Source organism: Impatiens glandulifera, chromosome 4 (genome assembly GCF_907164915.1).
Source record: "Impatiens glandulifera chromosome 4, dImpGla2.1, whole genome shotgun sequence".
Taxonomy (NCBI): domain Eukaryota; kingdom Viridiplantae; phylum Streptophyta; class Magnoliopsida; order Ericales; family Balsaminaceae; genus Impatiens; species Impatiens glandulifera.
Genome location: NC_061865.1, coordinates 61,148,474 through 61,168,712, shown reverse-complemented (window position 1 = coordinate 61,168,712; position 20,239 = coordinate 61,148,474). Strand labels below are relative to the sequence as shown.

Here is a 20,239-nt window from a genome sequence, read left to right as displayed (position 1 = left end):
TGACGTCTGCCCGTTCACTCTCCCAAACTAACGTAATTTGATCATTCATTTTTAAACTAACCCAGTTTATTATTTAAAGTCAATTTTCTTTTTTTATATTTTAAATTATTATTTATATAAATTAAATTATTTATATTTTGATATATATTTTAAATTATTATTTTTATAAATTTAATTATTTATATTTTGATATATAATTTAAATTATTATTTATATTTTGATATATAATTTAAATTTGATTATTTTTTATAAATTTGATTATTTATATTTTAATATATATATATATATTTATATTTTAATTATTATTTATATAATGTAATAAATATTTCCTTTAACATTCTAATAAATAATTATTTTATTTATTGATAAATACTAATAAATTTATAATATTTTAACCATAACAATATAATAATTAAATATTCATAAAAATGGTTTTCAATTATCAATTATTTATTAAATATAATAACATTTAATATGGTAATCTCGTTATAATATTTAATAAATAATTGATAAATTTAAAAACCTTTTTATAAATATTTAATTATTATATTATTATAATTAAAATATTTTAAATTTATTAGTAACTATTAATTATTTATTAGAATTATTTAATATTTATTACACTATATAAATAATAATTGAAATATATATATATATTAAAATATAAATAATCAAATTTATAAAAAAATAATTAAATTTAAATTATATATCAAAATATAAATAATTAAATTTATAAAAATAATAATTTAAAATATATATATTAAAATATAAATAATTTAGTTTATATATAATAAATTTTAAAGGTAAAAAACTAACTAAAGTTTGAATATTAAACTAGGTTAGTTTGAGAATTAATGAACAAACTAGGTTAGTTTGAAAAAATGAACGGCAAATATTTTGAAAACCATCCGTTCAAACAAACTCCAATGTTAAATAGGTTCTTATTCTATCATGATTTATAATTCTCTCATTTAAATTGTTTAAACTTAATTCTAGATGGATAAATTGTTTAAACTTAATTCTAGATTGATCCATCATAGTCCAAGCTTAAAAGGTATACATCAAGGTTTGTGAAGATAGTAAATTACTAGGTCAATTACTTGTGAAGTAGTTATAGTTTATTATTATTACTCTCATAAAAAATTAATATTTACTGTTTTAATTTATTTATGATCTTATAATGTAAGACATCAAAATTCTAATATTAACTTCCTAACTAACTAAATAAAAAATATAAGACAACACAACCATCTATATAAAATAATACTTAAATTTAAATTTAAAATTCACAGGGGGTCCATATATGTGATTAATTTGAATATTTATATAAGTTAATGAAATATGAGTATAAGTTATACCAAAAGTATTTTATTTAATTATTATTTTTTATTTATCAAACTTAAAGAATAGTATATGAAAAATAATTTAATTTTTTTTACTATTATATATATATTTTAATAAATAATTATATATATAATTCTATTTATTAATAATTTTATAATATATATAATATATATAATTATATAATATATATATATATATATATATATATATATATATAACAACCAATTTAAATAAAAATATGTTTTTTATTATTATTTGTCACATTTTTATATTAATAAATAAGTACGTAACTAATTATCCAACTTTTTATATGAGAAATCATTTTTTTAACTATATTTTATATTATTTTTATAAATAGTTATATATATATATAATTCTATTTGTATTAATTACTTTATAATATATATAATTATATATTATATATATAATAACCTATTTAAATAAATATATATATTTTTATTATTTGTCATATTTTTATATTAATATTTTTTAATTATTTCCATATTTATTAGATAAATTATTATATTACATTATAATTTTTTTGAAAAAGAATATTATATTATATTAAGATATAATTAAGGATAAAATGTTTATTTAAATTGTTCTCTACTATCTAGAGTGTGGAGAGCATAGAGAGTGAATTGGAAAAACTTGGTTATATATATATATATATATATATATATATATATATATATATATATATTTTCATTAATTATATTATTTAAATAATTAATTAAATAATAAAAATAATCTTTTTTTTATTAAATACTAATACTCAAATGTTAATTAAAAATAATCCCAATATAATAATTCTTTTTTAGTAAATTAATAAAATTCAAATAAAATTAAAATCATCAAACAAAGAGGTCAAGAGAAAAATACTTAAAACAAATAATTTTTTAATTTTTAAATAAAGGAAAACTAGCATGTCACCCCAGGTGGTATCACAGCTATGGTTTCCTACTTAAACTCAAAGTCTTTCAAATAAAATCGTGACATTTTGGTCTCTTAAATAGACTCTTACCATTGGACTACCTTGATAGATATTTTTCTTTAATTTTGTTCATACTTTAAAACAATTAATTGTTAAATTTAATTATATAAATGATTCTAAATTAATGTATATCATTTTAAAAATTATTATTTATCAAAAGTCAATTTTAATATATATATATATATATATATATATATATATATATATATATATATATATATATATATATATATATAAATAAAAGTTCATCCATAAATTTGAGACATTATAAGTAAATATGATCTATATTTCTTTTATTTATTTATATTTTTAATTTAATATATATTTTAAAAGAATTTGATCAAAAATTTTATTCATATATATTTAATTAGTTTTAGATTTTTACATTAATTATATCTCAATTTATTTTGAAAACTTTATACAATCACTTGCTTTTATAGTTATATATTTTATTTATTATAAAACTTTATATATTTTTTATTGTAATGTCTAACATTTTCATTAAATATTATTTATATATATATATATATTTTTATTTATAACATTTTTTTCATCCTTCTTTATTTTTATTAATGATCTCATAAATATATTTTTATTTATATTTACTATCTAAAAAATTAATTTAATATTTACTTTATTTTAAATATATATGTGTTAATATTAAAGTGTTAAAACAATTTTCCCTCAAGTCTCCAACAACCTTTTTTTTTTTAATCTCTAACGGCTCTTTGTAGAAAAATAAATCTCCAAAGTCTCTTAATAAATTTCATCGACTCCATCCATCCCGTGAAGACAATGCAAATGCAACCAATGCAATTGTATAGCCCCCATTTTTCAGGGGTCCCAAACTTTCCAAATTTATATTTATTTATTTTTTTTATATTTATTTTCTTATAATAAGTTTTTCTCTTCATATTATAAATAATAATATATATTTTTTTTCTATCTTTTATGTTATATAATAATATATTATTTATTTCTCTCTATATTATATTTAATATAATAATTTTTTTTTCTTTCTATATTATATCTAATATAATAATAATTTGACTTTTTCTCACTTTTATAAATATTTTATTATTTTTCATCCTTAATATTAGTCTCATTTATTATTATTATTATAGCTTTTTTATATGATTATATCACTAACCTAATTATATTATTTATAGTATAGTCGTCTTTCCATCTCTAATAATATAAATTTTTGATCATACATATACCTCCAACCCTAATATTAAATCATCTTTAATGTTATATTTTATTTATTCTTATTCTTATGTTTATCTTCCTAATCTCCTCTTATTTTAAAATATCTATAGAGACATCATACACAATATATCACGAATATTATTAAAGGAGACTTCAAAATCACCAAATATATATTTAATTTGTATATTTAATATTTTTTTTATAAATATATAATTATTGTATTTATTTTAACTTTATTGGGTCTCAAAACTCTCTGGCAGTATCCATCCTCTTTCCATTCGGGGAATTTGAGCAAATGACCATAAAAATAGGCCTAAATGCGTTTGGTGAGGGTGGATAATTTAAATAGCGCTGGTGACATTTTTTTTTCTGACGAAAATGCCCCTATTGCGTCACGCATCCTCTAGTTGCGTGACACACCCGAATGTATTGTGAAAAATCCACAATGCCCTTGCTATGTAATTAGAAAATTTTCAGATCTTCTCATTTCTTTTCATTTCTTTCTTCCTTGTTCTCTCTTCATTTCCCCTTCTCCTCCTTCTCTCTAAAAGGCGACATTCCCCGACGAAGACGTCAGAATCCCAACTAAACAACCATGTTCAACCATGTTCGCTGCTACTGGTATGTTTTCTCCTTCCTTTATTTCTTTCTTTGAACACATTGTTTGTTAGGGTTTAAGGATTATGGATTGATTAGGGTTTACCACCGTTGTGGCGGAATCCGAGTGCGTCACGTAGGTGCGTCACGCAGGTGCGTCACGCAGGTGCGTCACGCAGATGCGTCACGCATGTGCCTCTTAAATAGTTCAGTAGAAGGAGAATGATTGAATTACTACTAGTAGTATTGTTTCATTAGTCTATTTCATCATAATACTCCCATTTAGAAAAGAAAAAAGGAATATACTTTTGTTTGTTTTAGTTTTGCAAGGGGATATTACTTTTTGGACCTTCTGAAACTGGGAAAATCCTTATTGCTAAGGCACTTGCAACTGAAGTAGGCACAAGTTTTATCAACATAACTGCCTCAACTTTATTATCAGAGGTAATATAACTACTGAACACTTGTGTTTACAAATGATATTTGCAGTGGTTTGGTGAAAGTGTCAAGATATTCAAAATTCTCTTAGCTAAAACAGTCCATGGCGGAAGCAGAAAGACAACATGGCTAAAATTCTCTTGGCTTGTGTTTACGAATGATGAGGCATCCAACATGAACGAGTTTCGAAAATGGAATGAAAAGTACGATCAAGATAGCAAAATATAACACTCAGGAAGACATCATCTTTTGGCTTTGCTAATCAATCTGAATTGCTAGCTTCTTCCTGATAGATAGCAAAATATAACACTCTTTTTTATTTATTAGTCTTTCTTTTAGTTGAATTAATTTTCTTTTGCAAATAAAGATTGTTTAATTTTTTAACTATATGTTGATATATAACTCAAAAACTTTTTATTAATAATAATCAGCATTTAAAGAAACAAGAACATTGCTTGAATTAATTTGGCATACTAATCTCCAATAAAACTCCAATCACTCTTTCTATAATTCATCTACAAGCCAAAGCCAAAGTCAAAATTACATGGATAAAATGGAAAGCCTTTTAGGGCTAATACATACATTCTTACATACATAATACATAACAACAGTGTCTAGGGAAAGTTTCAGGAACTTCTCAGTTATCACCATCTCTTATATCTTTTGAGGCTTTCGGGGTGATACCGTTGCTGCCTTCTTGTCTTTTCTGTGCTGCTGGACCACTAAACATCATTCGTCTGCACAATTATTAAGTAAAAACATCATTCATTTAAATGACCATTTTCATTCCAATCATTAAAATATCCTCTAATAGATAGATGTGTGCACCAACATCAATCTGATATGAAAAAGAGATAAGGGTTTTAAAAAGGGAAAATCACAAAATGAAATCCATTAGAAGTAGTAGTGTTCTAAACAACTCTAATAAAGACTTTTCATTTCTAAATAGAATTCTACATACAAACCCATTTTAGAGCTCATTACACACTCAAGTCCATACTATAATAAAGTGATTTTTTATCATTCTTCAGGTATGGTAATTAGCATACTTGAAGTTATAATAATTGCCATAATGCATCAGATTGCAATTGCAAGAGAAAATACATTTTCCTATTTGTGTAAAAACATAGGATATCCTAACATTACTATTTGTGAGCTACTTCCAGGCCTTGTTTCTGCACTGTGAGGACGTAATGATGTCAATGCTGATTGGTTTGATGACAATGATCCAGAGGCTGATGATGGCCTAGAATTTGAACCCCATGAACTTGGAACAGATTCATGCCCTCTATCGCTAACTGCAGTTGATGGTCAAGTACCACTACCACCATCACTTTTTGGAGACAATGCTAAGGAGTTCCATGCATTGCCCGTGGATCGATTTCCCCAGTTATTGGTCCCCCTGTATGAACAAATAAGCTACTTTCAAATCCTATAAAATTTTCAAGATATGATAAGCAAAGAAAGTACATTACAATGTAGCACGTGCAATCTTTTTAAGTGTCTGTTTGTCTAGTTGTTTTATGAAGAATTGGAAGATTTATATGTATGAATGTATAAAGAAATTGATATCATACTCACTTGGGAACAATTTCAGCATTTGGGTCCAATCCATGATTTTCCAACCTAACAACAATGTTCAGCAGTAATGTGAGACATCAAAATGAGAAATTCAATATTGGGCATGACTTATATTTGCAAAAGGATACAATGGAGAGTTGGAGACGTCATTCTTGAAATATATTTCCGAGTTCATTCAAATAACAATGCTGTTATAGCTGCTCTCGGTGAAACTCATCGAAGTTGACCCGTCTGATTCTTGACTTTTCGGTCCAGAAGACAAGCTGAAATCACTGTTGTATGCCTCCATACCGATCATTTGTTCAATCTCCACAAAACTACATCAATCAAAATTAGATGATTTTAACGCACACTCATTTGTTTAAAGTGTTCTCAAAAGAGATTCGCAATCGTCGAAATTAACCAACAACCTTCCTTCTAGGGGGAACTCGGCCTGGAAGCAAAAACCCGGCCTTTCTTCTAAAAGTCGTTTAATGGGAATAAAGCTATATATACATACATAAATAGATAGACAGACAGACACCAATCAATTACATTGTCAAATAGTTGAATGAAATCGTTTATTAGTTATTACCACTTACCTCGTGCTGTAGCACCTATTATACCAGTCACCTTCGCGAGCTAATCCTTCTCGGTTGGATATGTCCTGTTTGCATGCAAATTTATATCTTAGTGAGGAAACTGTATTTTCAAGCAATTCATGTTATAAAGAAACATAAATTTTATTTTATGAATCTGTCTCTAGCTAAATTTAGTTTCCAAATGGGGCCATTTCACTTACAAGATGGTTAAGGAACTTATAGTCCCCAGAAAGAAGATCTTTGGCGAAATGCCCAACTTTAGCCTACAAATTTATACATCTTTCCATTTACTTCTCCCATATGTAACAAATAATTAAAACTTGGGGAGGAAACAACAAGACTATAATTGCACTTCTCTAAGATTCATTCTTAAACTCACAATTCCAATGGAAGGGAAAAAACATTTCAAAAGAAGGAACATATACCAACCTCAAAAATTGGCCAGTAACTGAGTAGGAAGTTGAGAAGTCAAGGAATTTCAATTTGCGAAAACCCTGCAATATATTAGATCATCTTTTTTTCAGCTTAAAATGAATCAAATCTATTACGTAACATCATAGAGATCTAGGATTAATAAAAGAAATGTAAGTGAGCCTAAAAATGGCCCAAGCCTGAGAGAATTAATTCTGATTCAATAACTATTTCATTCATTACTCTACTCTTTATAAACTACAGACTTACTCTACTACTTACTATACTAATTCCCAGTGAAATTGAAAATAGATGTCCGTAAATTAAAATCAGCAGACAATTCAAGCATATTATTGTATTTGCAGACGTAGCAAAAAGATGGAAAACACATCCTATAATACATACCTTAAGAAGCCGACCACAAATTTGATCATGCAGCTTAAATCCTCTGAGTGCTAATGATGTAAGATGAGGACAGTAATTAATTTGATCCTACTTGACGCATCTTACGTGACGCACCTGCGTGACGCATCCTACGTGACGCATCCTACTTGACACATTCTACGTGACGTATCCAATCAACCAACCAACCAACCAACCAACCAACCAACCTGCATTCAACGAATCAGGGCGAATCAATGACATTCTGTAAAGGAAATCAATACAAATAATCATATGTATAGGAAATCAACACAAACAATCATATGTAAAACAAAATAAACACAAAATATAAACGAATATAGTGAAAAAATTTGCTTCGGCCGTCGTCGTTCGCCGTTGGAAGTTCTTCGCAGCTCTAGGCCATTGAATATAGTGAAATGGTCGACGGTGCCTCTTCGATTGGTTCTTTGGCGATGAAAAGGAAGAGAAAGTCTTCTCCGCCACCATTAGAGTTCACGGCGGAGAAGACATGAATGAGAGAGAAAATGAAATTTTTTTATGATTTTATAGGGTTTAGGGTGCGTCACGCAACTGGAGGATGCGTGACGCAGGGGTATAAATGTTATTAAAAAAAATGGGGGTCACAAGCGCTATTTAAATTAGTGACCCTCACTTTCTGGTGTTAGGCTTCTTTTTAGGGTCATTTGTTCAAATTTCCCTTCCATTCTTCTATACTGTATATGCTTATATATATAAGCAACTCTGTATATTAGTTTTCTATCTTTTTGGTTTTGGCTGTCTGCAATCGTATTAATTTCTTCTGGTTTTTAAATTTTGAGTTTCAATTTTAGGGTTTTCAAGCATGTTATGGCATTGATCTAATCTTAGAGTAAATTGGAGATATTATTTGATTAGGGGTTTTCATAGTTTGAATTGGCAATTTGCATATCTGATTATTGGTATTGATAATTTGAATGGATATATTTTCAGTTATGGTTAATCCGATCTAGTGGAAATTGTATGAGACTTGAGGGTTTTCTGACATTTGGCCATGAATTTTTTTATAATTCCAACCATATATGTGTTTATGTCATTCTTATTTCTTAATCTATGAATTCCACTTTATTGATTGATGAGTCTTTTGTCATTAGTGAGATTTGAGTTTTGCAACAACAAAACTATGGATCTTCTTTGAAATCAAACCCGTAACAAATCAGTTTCCAAATCGTCTATGACGACAAACAGATTACGAAGACTGAAATAGCACAAAGTAATAAACGACAACACAATATATGTGGTTCGGTCAAAATCGGACTACATCCACGGGAAGGATAAGTTTCACTAAATCAAAAAAATGTCAATAGTAGAAACTTACATGCCCTGCTCTCAAATGAAAAAAGTGATTACACTAGAATGATTGGAGTACTTCACAATCAAAAGCTCCCTCAATCTTTCACTCTAGATCAGCCAAAGAACAAGAAGAAAACCTTAAATCTGTAATTCACTCTCTCTCAACCTTACTGTGTTATGAGAAAAATACTCAAAAAAGTATTTATACTCTAACCCGTTTTCATAACAGAAAACCATGACCCGTTTACCCGAAATTTAAGAACCTGCTCGCAATGTCAAGGAACACCTCAAATTTATGGTTTCTCAGCTATAGACAATTGCAAGTTTCAAATATTGATTTCTGAAATTCAATTGATTGCAAATTTGGGTTAGGAGGGTTTCTTATTTCTTATTACAAATTTGGGTTATTGTCCGGCAGTTATTGACAATGAACTCTAATTTGTGTCTTTCCACAACTTGAGGGATCTGTCTTACTTACATGACACATGAATTACTCACTAATCAATTATCTACCTAGGATTAGCTTTGTGTTTCTGAAATAGAAGAATAACACAGTTGATATTCTCTGTGTAAATCTAAATTACTATCTTTCAATAGCTAAATAATAAAATTATTTAAATATATAATTCAAAACCAAAAAAGACTAAAAAGAAAACACTACACTTCACCATTATATCCTAACTGACAAAATGGGAGCTCCAAGAATTGAACTTTGGCTTAAGTTCTCCTTTTTTTTAAAAATATTACTGCATATTGATTGATCTATCCCCCGTATATGTATTTTTTCTTACAACCAAAATGTAAGAAAACATCAAAGTATCAAAACAACACCATGAAAACATCAAAGAAACATACACAAGATAAATGTAAATCTGAGTTCTCTTGGAGCCAACCAAATAACCATTACACAAGATAATTGGACACTATGTCGAGATTGATAGGAGTATTGGGTTCGAGGAAGTCACAAGAACAACAACGAGCAAAGCAAATAGTTGTTGACGCAAACGATCTAATTCTCCTTATTTGGACATTTATTTTTCTAATGTCACATTTGTTACATTCTTTTATTTCAAAGCTTATTAAATGAATCTCTGATAGCACGCAGTTTCTTTGTGACAACATCCATAGCCATCCTTTGACTCGGTAATGAATTTGAACATGAAACTCCAATACTCATCACTGCTATCAAGCTTTCTTCCATCAAATGAGTATTATTAGCTCTGTTCTGAAACCTACTGGCCATGGCCCTCTCTTGTAAGACCCTTTCAATTCTATTATCGATGTAAGTCTCTTCCTCCTCCTCCTCTGCCTCTTCTAGTAGTAAAGATGGATCAATTAAGTTCATCACGTTCTCAGGCAATGCCATGGCCACAAAGCTGTGAATGTCGAGTCCATCCTTGAACATGTCGTCAGTCGGTCTCTTTCCAGTAAACATTTCCAACAAGAGTATCCCGTAACTGTAAACATCTTCAAATGTTGAAACTTGTACTCTCAACCCACATTCTGAAATCACACCATCACCAAATCAAACATCATGATCAGTTTAATAATAGGAAAAGAAAAGAAAAGAAAGAGATCAAACCTGGAGCAATATACCCAATTGAACCCTTCAAGCCCTCTGAAATGCTCTGGCCATTAGATGCTTCCAAGACAAAGCTAGCCAATCCGAAGTCACCAACATGAGCCGTCATGTCTTGGTCTAGCAATACGTTGCTAGGTTTCAAATCATGATGAACTATGGGCGTCTCACAATGATAATGAAGATATTCAAGGGCATGGGCTACATCCATCGCTATGTCTAGTCTATGTTTCATGTTCAGTTTCTTATTTTGGTCTTCAGGGTGCAGCCATTGGTCTAGGTTCCCATTAATCATGAACTCATAAACTAGAGCCTTGAACTCATTACCTTGATGATCCACACTGGAACAAACTGTTAATAGATCCAGTAGATTGCGATGCTTAATGCATTTTAAAGCTTTGCATTCATCAATGAAGGTCTTTGTAGCTCCTTGTTGTTGCAAGTTTAGTACTTTAACGGCTACAACAGTTCCATCATTTGGTAAGGATCCTTTGTACACAGAACCGAAACTACCCGAACCAATTAAGTTACTGGTAGAGAACCCGTCTGTAGATCTTAGAAGGTCTTGGTAAGAAATAAAACGCACCTTCGCCAGTTCATTCTCAGAGGAGGTAGTTAAAGGGGTTTTCTTAGTTCTCTTCCATATGCAAAATATAATCGCAGAAGACAACAAGGCAAACAAAACTATAACGATAACTACAATAATTACCGTCCTGCGTGTGGTATTTTTCCTCGAGGAATCAGCCGTCTTAGGAGGACAAGCAGGCAAGAGTAAGTTTGAGATTCCACCACAGAGATGCTCATTTCCAAGTAGAGTAATTTGGCTGGCATTCTTAAATATTCCTCCAGTTGGGACTTCACCCTGTAGATCATTATAAGAGACATCAAGAATCTCTAGTCTCCTTATTTCTTCAAGAAATTGTGGGAAATATCTAACTGAACTAAACCTTTCAAGTCTTTGATAGATGGAGGAATCTTTCCTTGAAAAAGATTATTATTCATCAATAACCTCTCCAAGCTAATACAGTTTCCTAGGCTGCTAGGAATTTCACCTGATAAGTTATTACCTGAAATGTGAAGCTCCTTTAGGTTTATCAACTTGCCCACTTCAAAGGGTATAGACCCAGTTAACTGATTGTTGGCTAATGATAAAGAAATCGACAATGAAGATAAACCCATGATTTCTTTTGGTATGCTTCCACCAAGACTATTTCTACTCAAGGTTAATTCCAGCAACTTAGTACAGTTTCCTAGGCTTGGAGGTATGTTTCCTTGTAGCATATTACGATCCATATACAATATGATTAGTGCTGTTAGGTTCCCAAGAGAGGATGGAATCAAGTTGGAAAATCTATTGTCGTCCAAATACAAACCCTCTAAGTTTTGAAGTTTCCCCAAGTCATGTGGCACTGTTCCATTAAATCTGTTAGATTCTAAGCCAAGACCGTTTAAGTTAAATAGGTTTCCTATTCCATCAGGCAATGTCCCACTTAATAGGTTTGAACCCAGTGTAAGATATCGCATATTGGTTGAGAGATTGGTTATGAAGCTAGGCAAAGATCCTCCAAACAAGTTCCCTTTCAAACCAAGAGCTTGCAAGGCTGAACAGTTGGCCAAGGAAGCCAAAAACTCTAGATCGCCAGCTTTGCCGTTTCCAAGCCTGTTATTCTCAAAGTTGAACCTATTCAAATTCTGCAATCTTCCTAAACCTGTTGGTATAGTCCCATTAAGAAAATTGTCAGTAAAATCAAGTTCCTGAAGAGCCGATGAATTTTGCAATGAAGGAGGGATCTGCCCCGTGAAGCTGTTGTAACCCCCAAGAAAAAGTTGAAGATTTGGAAACTTGAGGCCGACATCTTGAGGAAGCTCTCCATGTAGCTGGTTCTGTGTAACAGAGAAAATGTATATGGTGGAAATATTGTAAATAGAGGGTGGAATCGTGCCTACCAACTCATTAGCAGATAATTGTAAAAACTGTAACTTGGAGAGTTTCCCAAGCTCTTGTGGTATGCCTCCTTGGAAATTATTCCGGGGTAGCGAGATGCTACGTAGAGATGAAAAATTCCCAATCCAAGTTGGAATTTTCCCTGTTAGCTTATTATTTGCAAGATATAAAAGCAGAAGCTTTGAGAGTGGGCTCAACTCATTTGGTATCTCACCAACAAGTCCATTATAGATTAAGTCAAGGACCTTGAGCTCCCTGCAGCTAGTTAAGTTGGTTGGGATATTCCCTCCAAGATAATTATTTGATAAATTAAGAGACTGTAGCCTTTGTAGGCGGCCAATTTCTTGTGGGATTTCGCCACTGAAGCTGTTGTCCCCTAGATCGACTTCGGTTAGGAAGGAGAGGTTGCCCAATGATGGAGTGATGGTGCCAACCAGACTCAGAGAAGACAAACTCAGGGTAATGACCCTCCCGCTGGATGGGCTGCAAGTGACACCAAACCAATTGCAGAAATGAATGGATTCATTCCATGAATCCATCATCTTATTCAGAGGGTCTGAAGTGATTCTATTCTTGAAGTCAAGAAGAGCAAGCCGATCTGTCTCATTTCCTTGGCCAAGCAATGGTGGTAATGTTTCAGAAACTGAAAGGGAGTAAGGAAGAAGAAGAAGAAGAAACATAAACATGAAGAAACCTTCATTGCAGAGAGAAAAAACCATCTTTGTGATAAAAAGCCAATGTTTGTTTAAATTTGAAGAAGATAATAAAACTGTAAAATGTATTACAAAACTTTATATATATAATTCTAAACTAACAAGAAAGATAACTTACAATTATTAATTAATTATAGAAAACGTTTCTCAAGAGATGGTTTTGTTGGCAATTGACCCTCAAAATGAGCACTTTTGCATTCATCAATGGTTTGGTTGTTTAGGTTGTTTATCATATAAATTTTATTAATGCATAACGTTTAGGATATGTTAAATATTTTTATTATTATAATTGATGACCCTACGCACTAGCTATTGATCAGCCTTATTAGTTGAAAATTTTGAAAAGTGGACTCAGAAAATAATTTTCCTTAACTTTTCATTAAATATTTTATTAAAACCACTTGAATGCTAGAAATAAAGATAACCACTTATTTGATTATTCATTGGTCTTGGTGGAGTAATACTTTTTTTTTAGGTAATAATCTATTAAATATCATAAATAAAGGTAATCACTCATTTATGTATTCATTGGTCTAGTGATAAGATTTTTTTTAAGCTATAACTTCACTATTTTAAGTTAAAATTATAAACGTTTGTCAATGAAAAAGAATATATATTTTCTTTAAAAAAAAATTGAATTATTATATTTTAACACTAAACTGTGAATTTGTACAATGATAAAAAAAATATTATCTAGACCAGCGGAATAAATGGGTAAATTCGATTCGTTTTACTTGATCCATATTGTGAGATCTGAAAATCCCTTTGTCAGAAAGCTTTCAAGAGACTTTATTTAGAAATTTATTTAGTTTCCATTTGTGTGACAAAAAAATCTTTTATTTAACAAAATTGTACAAAAATGCATCTACACTTTAGAATTAATTATCACAATAATTATTATTTTTTTGACCAAATTTAAATGGTCTTTTAAATTTTAAAATAATTAAACACAATTTTATTAAAAGAAAATTTTAAATTAATTAAAAAATAATTAATTTAAATAATTATTTATTTGATTAAAGAGTCACGATTTTTAATTTAAAATTAATAAAATATTTGTATACGTGTATAAATATAATTTTATCAGAGATTCTACTCAGTTCAATGTTTAGTGATACTCGATAAAAGACTTTCGCGCTATATCCTCTATACCCATTTTCTACTTTATACAATTTTGACAGTTTTTAAAAAAAAATAGTTTTGTTATAACTTATTTAATTAATTATTTTTCAAATTCTAGACATGCATATAATATTTTTATTTAATATTATAAAATAATATTAATTAGCAGTTTAAGATGTTAGAACTTAAAAATAAATCAAAATAGTCCTTTATTAAAATATATTTTTTTGGATATATTTTTAAATTATTTTCTTTTCTGTTTTGAATTAAAAAAATAGTTTAGGACTTTTAGTTGTAAAAAAACAATTAGAATTAAAAAACCCCAAACAAATGAGCCCTTAGACAAGTGTTTGTGTCGTGACCTAGTTTGGATTCGCGGGTTTAGGCTGGATTCGATCTAGGGTCAATGGGTTTGGGTGCTCGTTCAACATAGAAGTTGAGTTTTTGGTCGCGCTCTGGTCCTCGGTCATAAAGCATGTTTGACTGGTTTTCTCGATCGAAAACCAGGCCAGACTAAAATCATCGGTCGAATGCTAGACGCTAGCTAATTTTCTCGGTCGAAAACCAAGCTATGACAAGAATTCTCGGTCTGGTGTAGGGGATGGATGGTTTTCTCGGTCGAAAATTAAGCCGAGGCAAGATCATCGGTTGAACGTCAAGAACATCAACGATAAGTTTTGAGATTTCGTTTGGAGCTTCTATCTTTTGATTCAAAGGCATGTGAAGATTTGTTTACTCTCACAGAGTGTTTTTAATATCGTCCCGATGAATCAATCAACCGGAAAAATATTGGATTCAACTTGAACAAAAATTGAAGTTATGTTTTTTAAGTGTCATTCAGTATTTGGAATTACCAATAGCTTTCATATGCTTATTATGATTAAATGAAACCAAAATATGAACATTAGCGGTTGATTTAACAAATTTAAGAACTAGAAATTATAGTTCATGAGCAATCATGCTCGAGATTGCTTAAAATTTATTTGAAAATACTCCTAGCACCTTTAGAAATGTGTTAAGAAGCCTTTTAAGTTGTTGTTCTTGAGTTAAAGTTAAAAAAAAAAACTGATTTTGAAAATTTTCAAAATCAAATTTGGGTCTTTTGATTTACCTTGATTCGTTCAAATTGATTTCAGTAGAAAACTTTGAAATGATCTTATGATTTAATTCAAATTAATAAAATGGATAATCAAACAATATTTAAGACTAGTCGAACTAAAATATAAAATTTTCAATTTGAATTACAATATGAATTACAGTTTACACTGAGTTGGAGTAAACTCTTGAACTCTTTATGAAGAAGGTTTGTGATGATTCAGAAACGATGTTTAGAGCCTTACACAAAATTTCTAAAATTCTTAAAATACTTGAGAAAATTTATTGGTAAAATTTATTTGAAAATACTCCTAACACCTTTAGAAATGTGTTAAAAAGCCTTTTGAGTTGTTGTTCTTGAGTTAAAGTTTAAAAAAAAACTGATTTTGAAAATTTTCAAAATCAAATTTAGGTCTTTTGATTTACCTTGATTCGTTCAAATTGATTTCAGTAAAAAACTTTGAAATGATCTTATGATTTAATTCAAATTAATAAAATGGATAATCAAACAATATTTAAGACTAGTCGAACTGAAATATAAAATTTTCAATTTGAATTACAATGTGAATTACAGTTTACACTGAGTTGGAATAAACTCTTGAACTATTTATGAAGAAGGTTTGTGATGATTCAGAAACGATGTTTAAAGCCTTACACAAAATTTCTAAAATTCTCAAAATACTTGAGAAATTTTATTGGTGAAAATTTTAAAGGTTGGATTGGAGACTTATGATTCTAATCCTTGCTTTTGTCTTGGTTAAAGAGGGTTATTTATAGCTAGGGGTGTTCATCGGTTCGGTTTTTGGGTTATTCGAGTTCCTCGGTTCGGTTTATTCGAATATTTGTTTTTTTTAGCCAATTCGAAAACCGAACTGAATTCGAATAAATTTTAATTAAACCGAACCGAATTCAAAATTGATATTCGGTTCGAATAATTTGAATTCAAACCGAATTCGTTTATTTTGAATTTTTGGAACTAGCATAACTCAAACTAAATTGAAATAGTCAGGAATTGAACTTTGGTCTATACCGTGGTAGGGTATTATTCTACCACTAGACCATTGATGCTTTAGTTTCATTTTTTTATTATAATTTGATTATTTTAATTTTTTTCTTAAACTAAGTTTGGAAAAATAAATAATAAAAAATGAATTCGGTTTTCGGTTTGATTTTCGAGTTGAAACCCAAACTCGAAAACCAATTCGAAACCCGTATTTGAATTCGAATTGGTTTAAAATTTGATTTGAAAATCGAAAATGAAATTCAAATTATGTTTATTCGGTCAGATATTCGGTTCAGACCAAATATTGAACACACATATTTATAGCCAACCAATGTCGGTTGGATGATCAAGTGGATTGAATTCGAGACAAAAAAATCATTAATGCCTTTTGTTCGTTCTCATCCAATTAGGCCATGTTTGTGCCTATGATCGTAGACAGAATGATCACAATATTAGGGTGATCATTTTAGCATTTGAATCACTCCATTTGGTTCGGTATCAGTTGAATTTCACTTTTGAACAATCAAAAGTTTCGGTCGATGTTCATCTAGTTTTTCGTGAGGAAAAAGACAAGCCATGATAAAAATGTCGTCGTTTTGGGCCAAAATGCGAACGCGTGTCTGTACATAGCGTTTTGTCTTCTTTTCGTCAGCGGCTGGCGTTCCTTTCGTGTTCGGGCTAACGACATTAGCACACACATTAGTTGATCTTGTGCTATGCGGAACTGTTTGACTTCCGTTGTAGCGGGTGACACGGTTTGTTGTGGTTTGTCGGGCGCTCATCCGATGGTTGTGTGGTTTGCTACAACCGTTTCTTTTATTTTTGACTGTACTATATCACTACCCTTTTTCAGCCTTGAAACTTGTTTGAAATTGATTTTTCTTTACTATTTTGGCTTTATTTTCAACCTATAAAATATTTTAATAGACGTAAATATTTATTTTGTTTATTTATTTGTTTTTTTATTTATTTTTATTTTTAGGCTTTATAAATAATTAATTTGGGATTTAAATAAATACAATATTGATCCCAAATTATTTAATTAATTTATTTGATCCATTTTTTAAAAATTAATTTGGGATAAAAGGAATATAACATTTATCTCAAATTATTTTATTTTGGCCTTTATTTTAATTAATTGAGATTTAACTAATAAATTAATTCAATTAATTTTCTAATGTTGGTCTTGATTTGGATTATTTTTAATTTAATTATTCAAAAAAATTAAATATAATTCTAAACCAATATTGTTTTTTAAATTTATGAATTTAACATGTTGAACTATATTATTTTTAATAAAATTCGAAACTTAAAAAAATCTTTTAACACTTGAGTAGGGGTGGAGAAAATTATCGTTATTAAAGGTATATCGAAAATATCATACCGTAATATATCGAAAATATCGACTTTTAAGGTATACCGAAAAAAATATAAGGTATGATACCGATACCGTAATTATTGGTACGGTAAAGATATGAGATTTTTAAAATTTTGGGAAATAGTATTTATAAGTTAATATATATATATAAATATATATATATATATATATATAATACTTGTAAGGAAATAATTAAATAGAATTTAAATTAATTTAATCATAAAAATATAATTTTTGAATAATATCAAAATATAATTATACTGAAATATTATTTCATATATGCAATCTCTACCTTACCGATGGGATTATTTTTTTTTTAAATTAATATATTTTTTAGGTATCAAAGGTATAATACCGAAAATAAGGTATACCAAAATTAAGGTAAGGTAAATGTATGAATTTTTTGTATACCGAAATTAAGGTATATCGAAACAAGGTATAACGAAATCAAGGTAAGGTAAATGTATGCATTTTTTGCATACCGAAATTTTAGGTAAGGTATAAGGTATGGATAAAATATTAAGGTATACCGTATCGACCCAGCCCTACACTTCTACACTTGAGCTATTTTAATTGGTTATGTCAAATCAATATTTTAATAAAATAGATAACTGTAAACATTAAATTTGACCTACCCTATTTTATAAATAATAATATTAAAATAATATTTTGAATTTTTAAATTTAAAATAACCCGAGAAGGAATTAAAACCAAATTAAGGGTTAATTATTGTGATAATTAAACCCCAACTAAAAAATTATTCAAAAATCCAAAAATAATTTGAGGTTAAAATATTGTATTTATTTTACTCAAATTAAATCCAATAAGTAGTTAAAATTATTTAATTAGAATTTAATCATAAATTATGTGTAATTTATGGCTTCAAAATAATTAAATAAATACTCCAAAATCCCAAAAATACCAAAAAAAAAAATATGAACATAATTTTTATTATGATTCTAAAAATATTTTTTTTTGTATAATTTTTGGTGAAGAAAAACACAAGTAAGAGATTAAAATTCGATTTTCAAATAACTTTTTTATAAAAAATAATATGATAATCGTGTGTAGCAGGAATTATGTTTAATTTTTATAGTAGTATCTATGGCCATCAGATGAGCACTCATGCATCATCAAACACCCATGAGCTGAACCAATTCCTGATTTACCCACCTTTTAAACAATTTTTCCTAAACTATCCATTTTTTCATTCATTTTCCCAAACTACCCACATTTCTCTCTCTAAATCATTAATTATCTTTTTAATTACGTATCTTCCACACTAATCCACTAATTACTCTATTTTATAAATATAAATATATATAATTAAAATTAATAATACATATATTAAATAAAATATATTACATTAATATTAAAATAATATATATATATTATATTATATAAATATTAAAATAACATATATTACATAAATATTAAAATAATACATATATTTTATTTATTTTATTTGTACTTGATTTTATAAATATAATATATATAATTAAAACTAAATATACTAAATTAAATAATTAAAATAAATATTATAAACTAAAATAAAATATATAACATAAACCTAAAATAAAATAAAATAAATTAACTAAAATTTAAAATATTTATAAAAGTAATCAATTTAAAAAATCTTAAAACAAAATAAATTATATAAATTTTAAAATATTTATAATATTTTACACATTTACTTAAAATATAAGTTTCATTTTAATATTTATGTAATATATGTATTATTTTAATATTTATATAATATAATATATTTTATTTTAATATATAATATTAAAATTTTATGTAATGTGTTTTATTTAATATATAATATTTTATTTTAGTTTATAATATTTATTTGAATTATTTAATTTATAATGTTTAATATTGATTATATATATTATATTTATAAAATTAAGTAAAAATAAAATATGTGTGTTATTTTAATATTTATATAATATATGTGTTATTTTAATGTATAATATATATATATATAATATTATAAACTAAAATATATATATATATATTATTTTAATATTAATGATAATATATTTTATTTGATACATGTATTATTAATTTTAATTATATATATTTATATTTATAAAATAGAGTAATTAGTGGATTATCGTGGAAGATGTCTAATTAAAAATATTATTTAGAGAGAGAAATGTAGGTAGTGTGTGAAAGTGAATGGAAATGTGAGTAGTTTGAGAAAAATTGTTTGAAAGGTGGATAGAACAAGAATTGGTTCATGAGTGCGCCCACGGACGAATCTAGGTAGGGGCTCGGGTCCCGAAATTTTTTTTTACGGTTAAAATGTGACATTACCTCTAATTTTTTTTAAAAATTTAATAGAATTCACTATTTTATTTATTTAATTATTAAAAAAATGATAAAACTTGCCATTATTTACCCGTTTTATCCAAAAAAATTTCGTTTTTTACTTTAGCCCACCCTAATTTTTTTTTAAGCCCATCCCACCACTGAATCCTGGGTCCGTCCCTGAGTGCGCCACACAGCCCACTGT

General features: G+C 28.1%; 1 protein-coding gene across 1 annotated transcript; it reads right to left on the bottom strand.

The window, feature by feature from the left end:
- Positions 1 to 9,941: 9,941 nt before the first annotated feature.
- On the bottom strand, positions 9,942 to 13,129 carry LOC124935639 (probable LRR receptor-like serine/threonine-protein kinase At3g47570). Its single transcript, XM_047476057.1, has 3 exons — positions 11,533 to 13,129; positions 10,469 to 11,440; positions 9,942 to 10,389 (listed from the first exon to the last, which is right to left on the bottom strand). The coding sequence occupies exons 1-3, from the start codon at positions 13,127 to 13,129 to the stop codon at positions 9,956 to 9,958; spliced, it is 3,003 nt and encodes a 1,000-aa protein (XP_047332013.1). The 3' UTR covers positions 9,942 to 9,955.
- Positions 13,130 to 20,239: the final 7,110 nt, after the last annotated feature.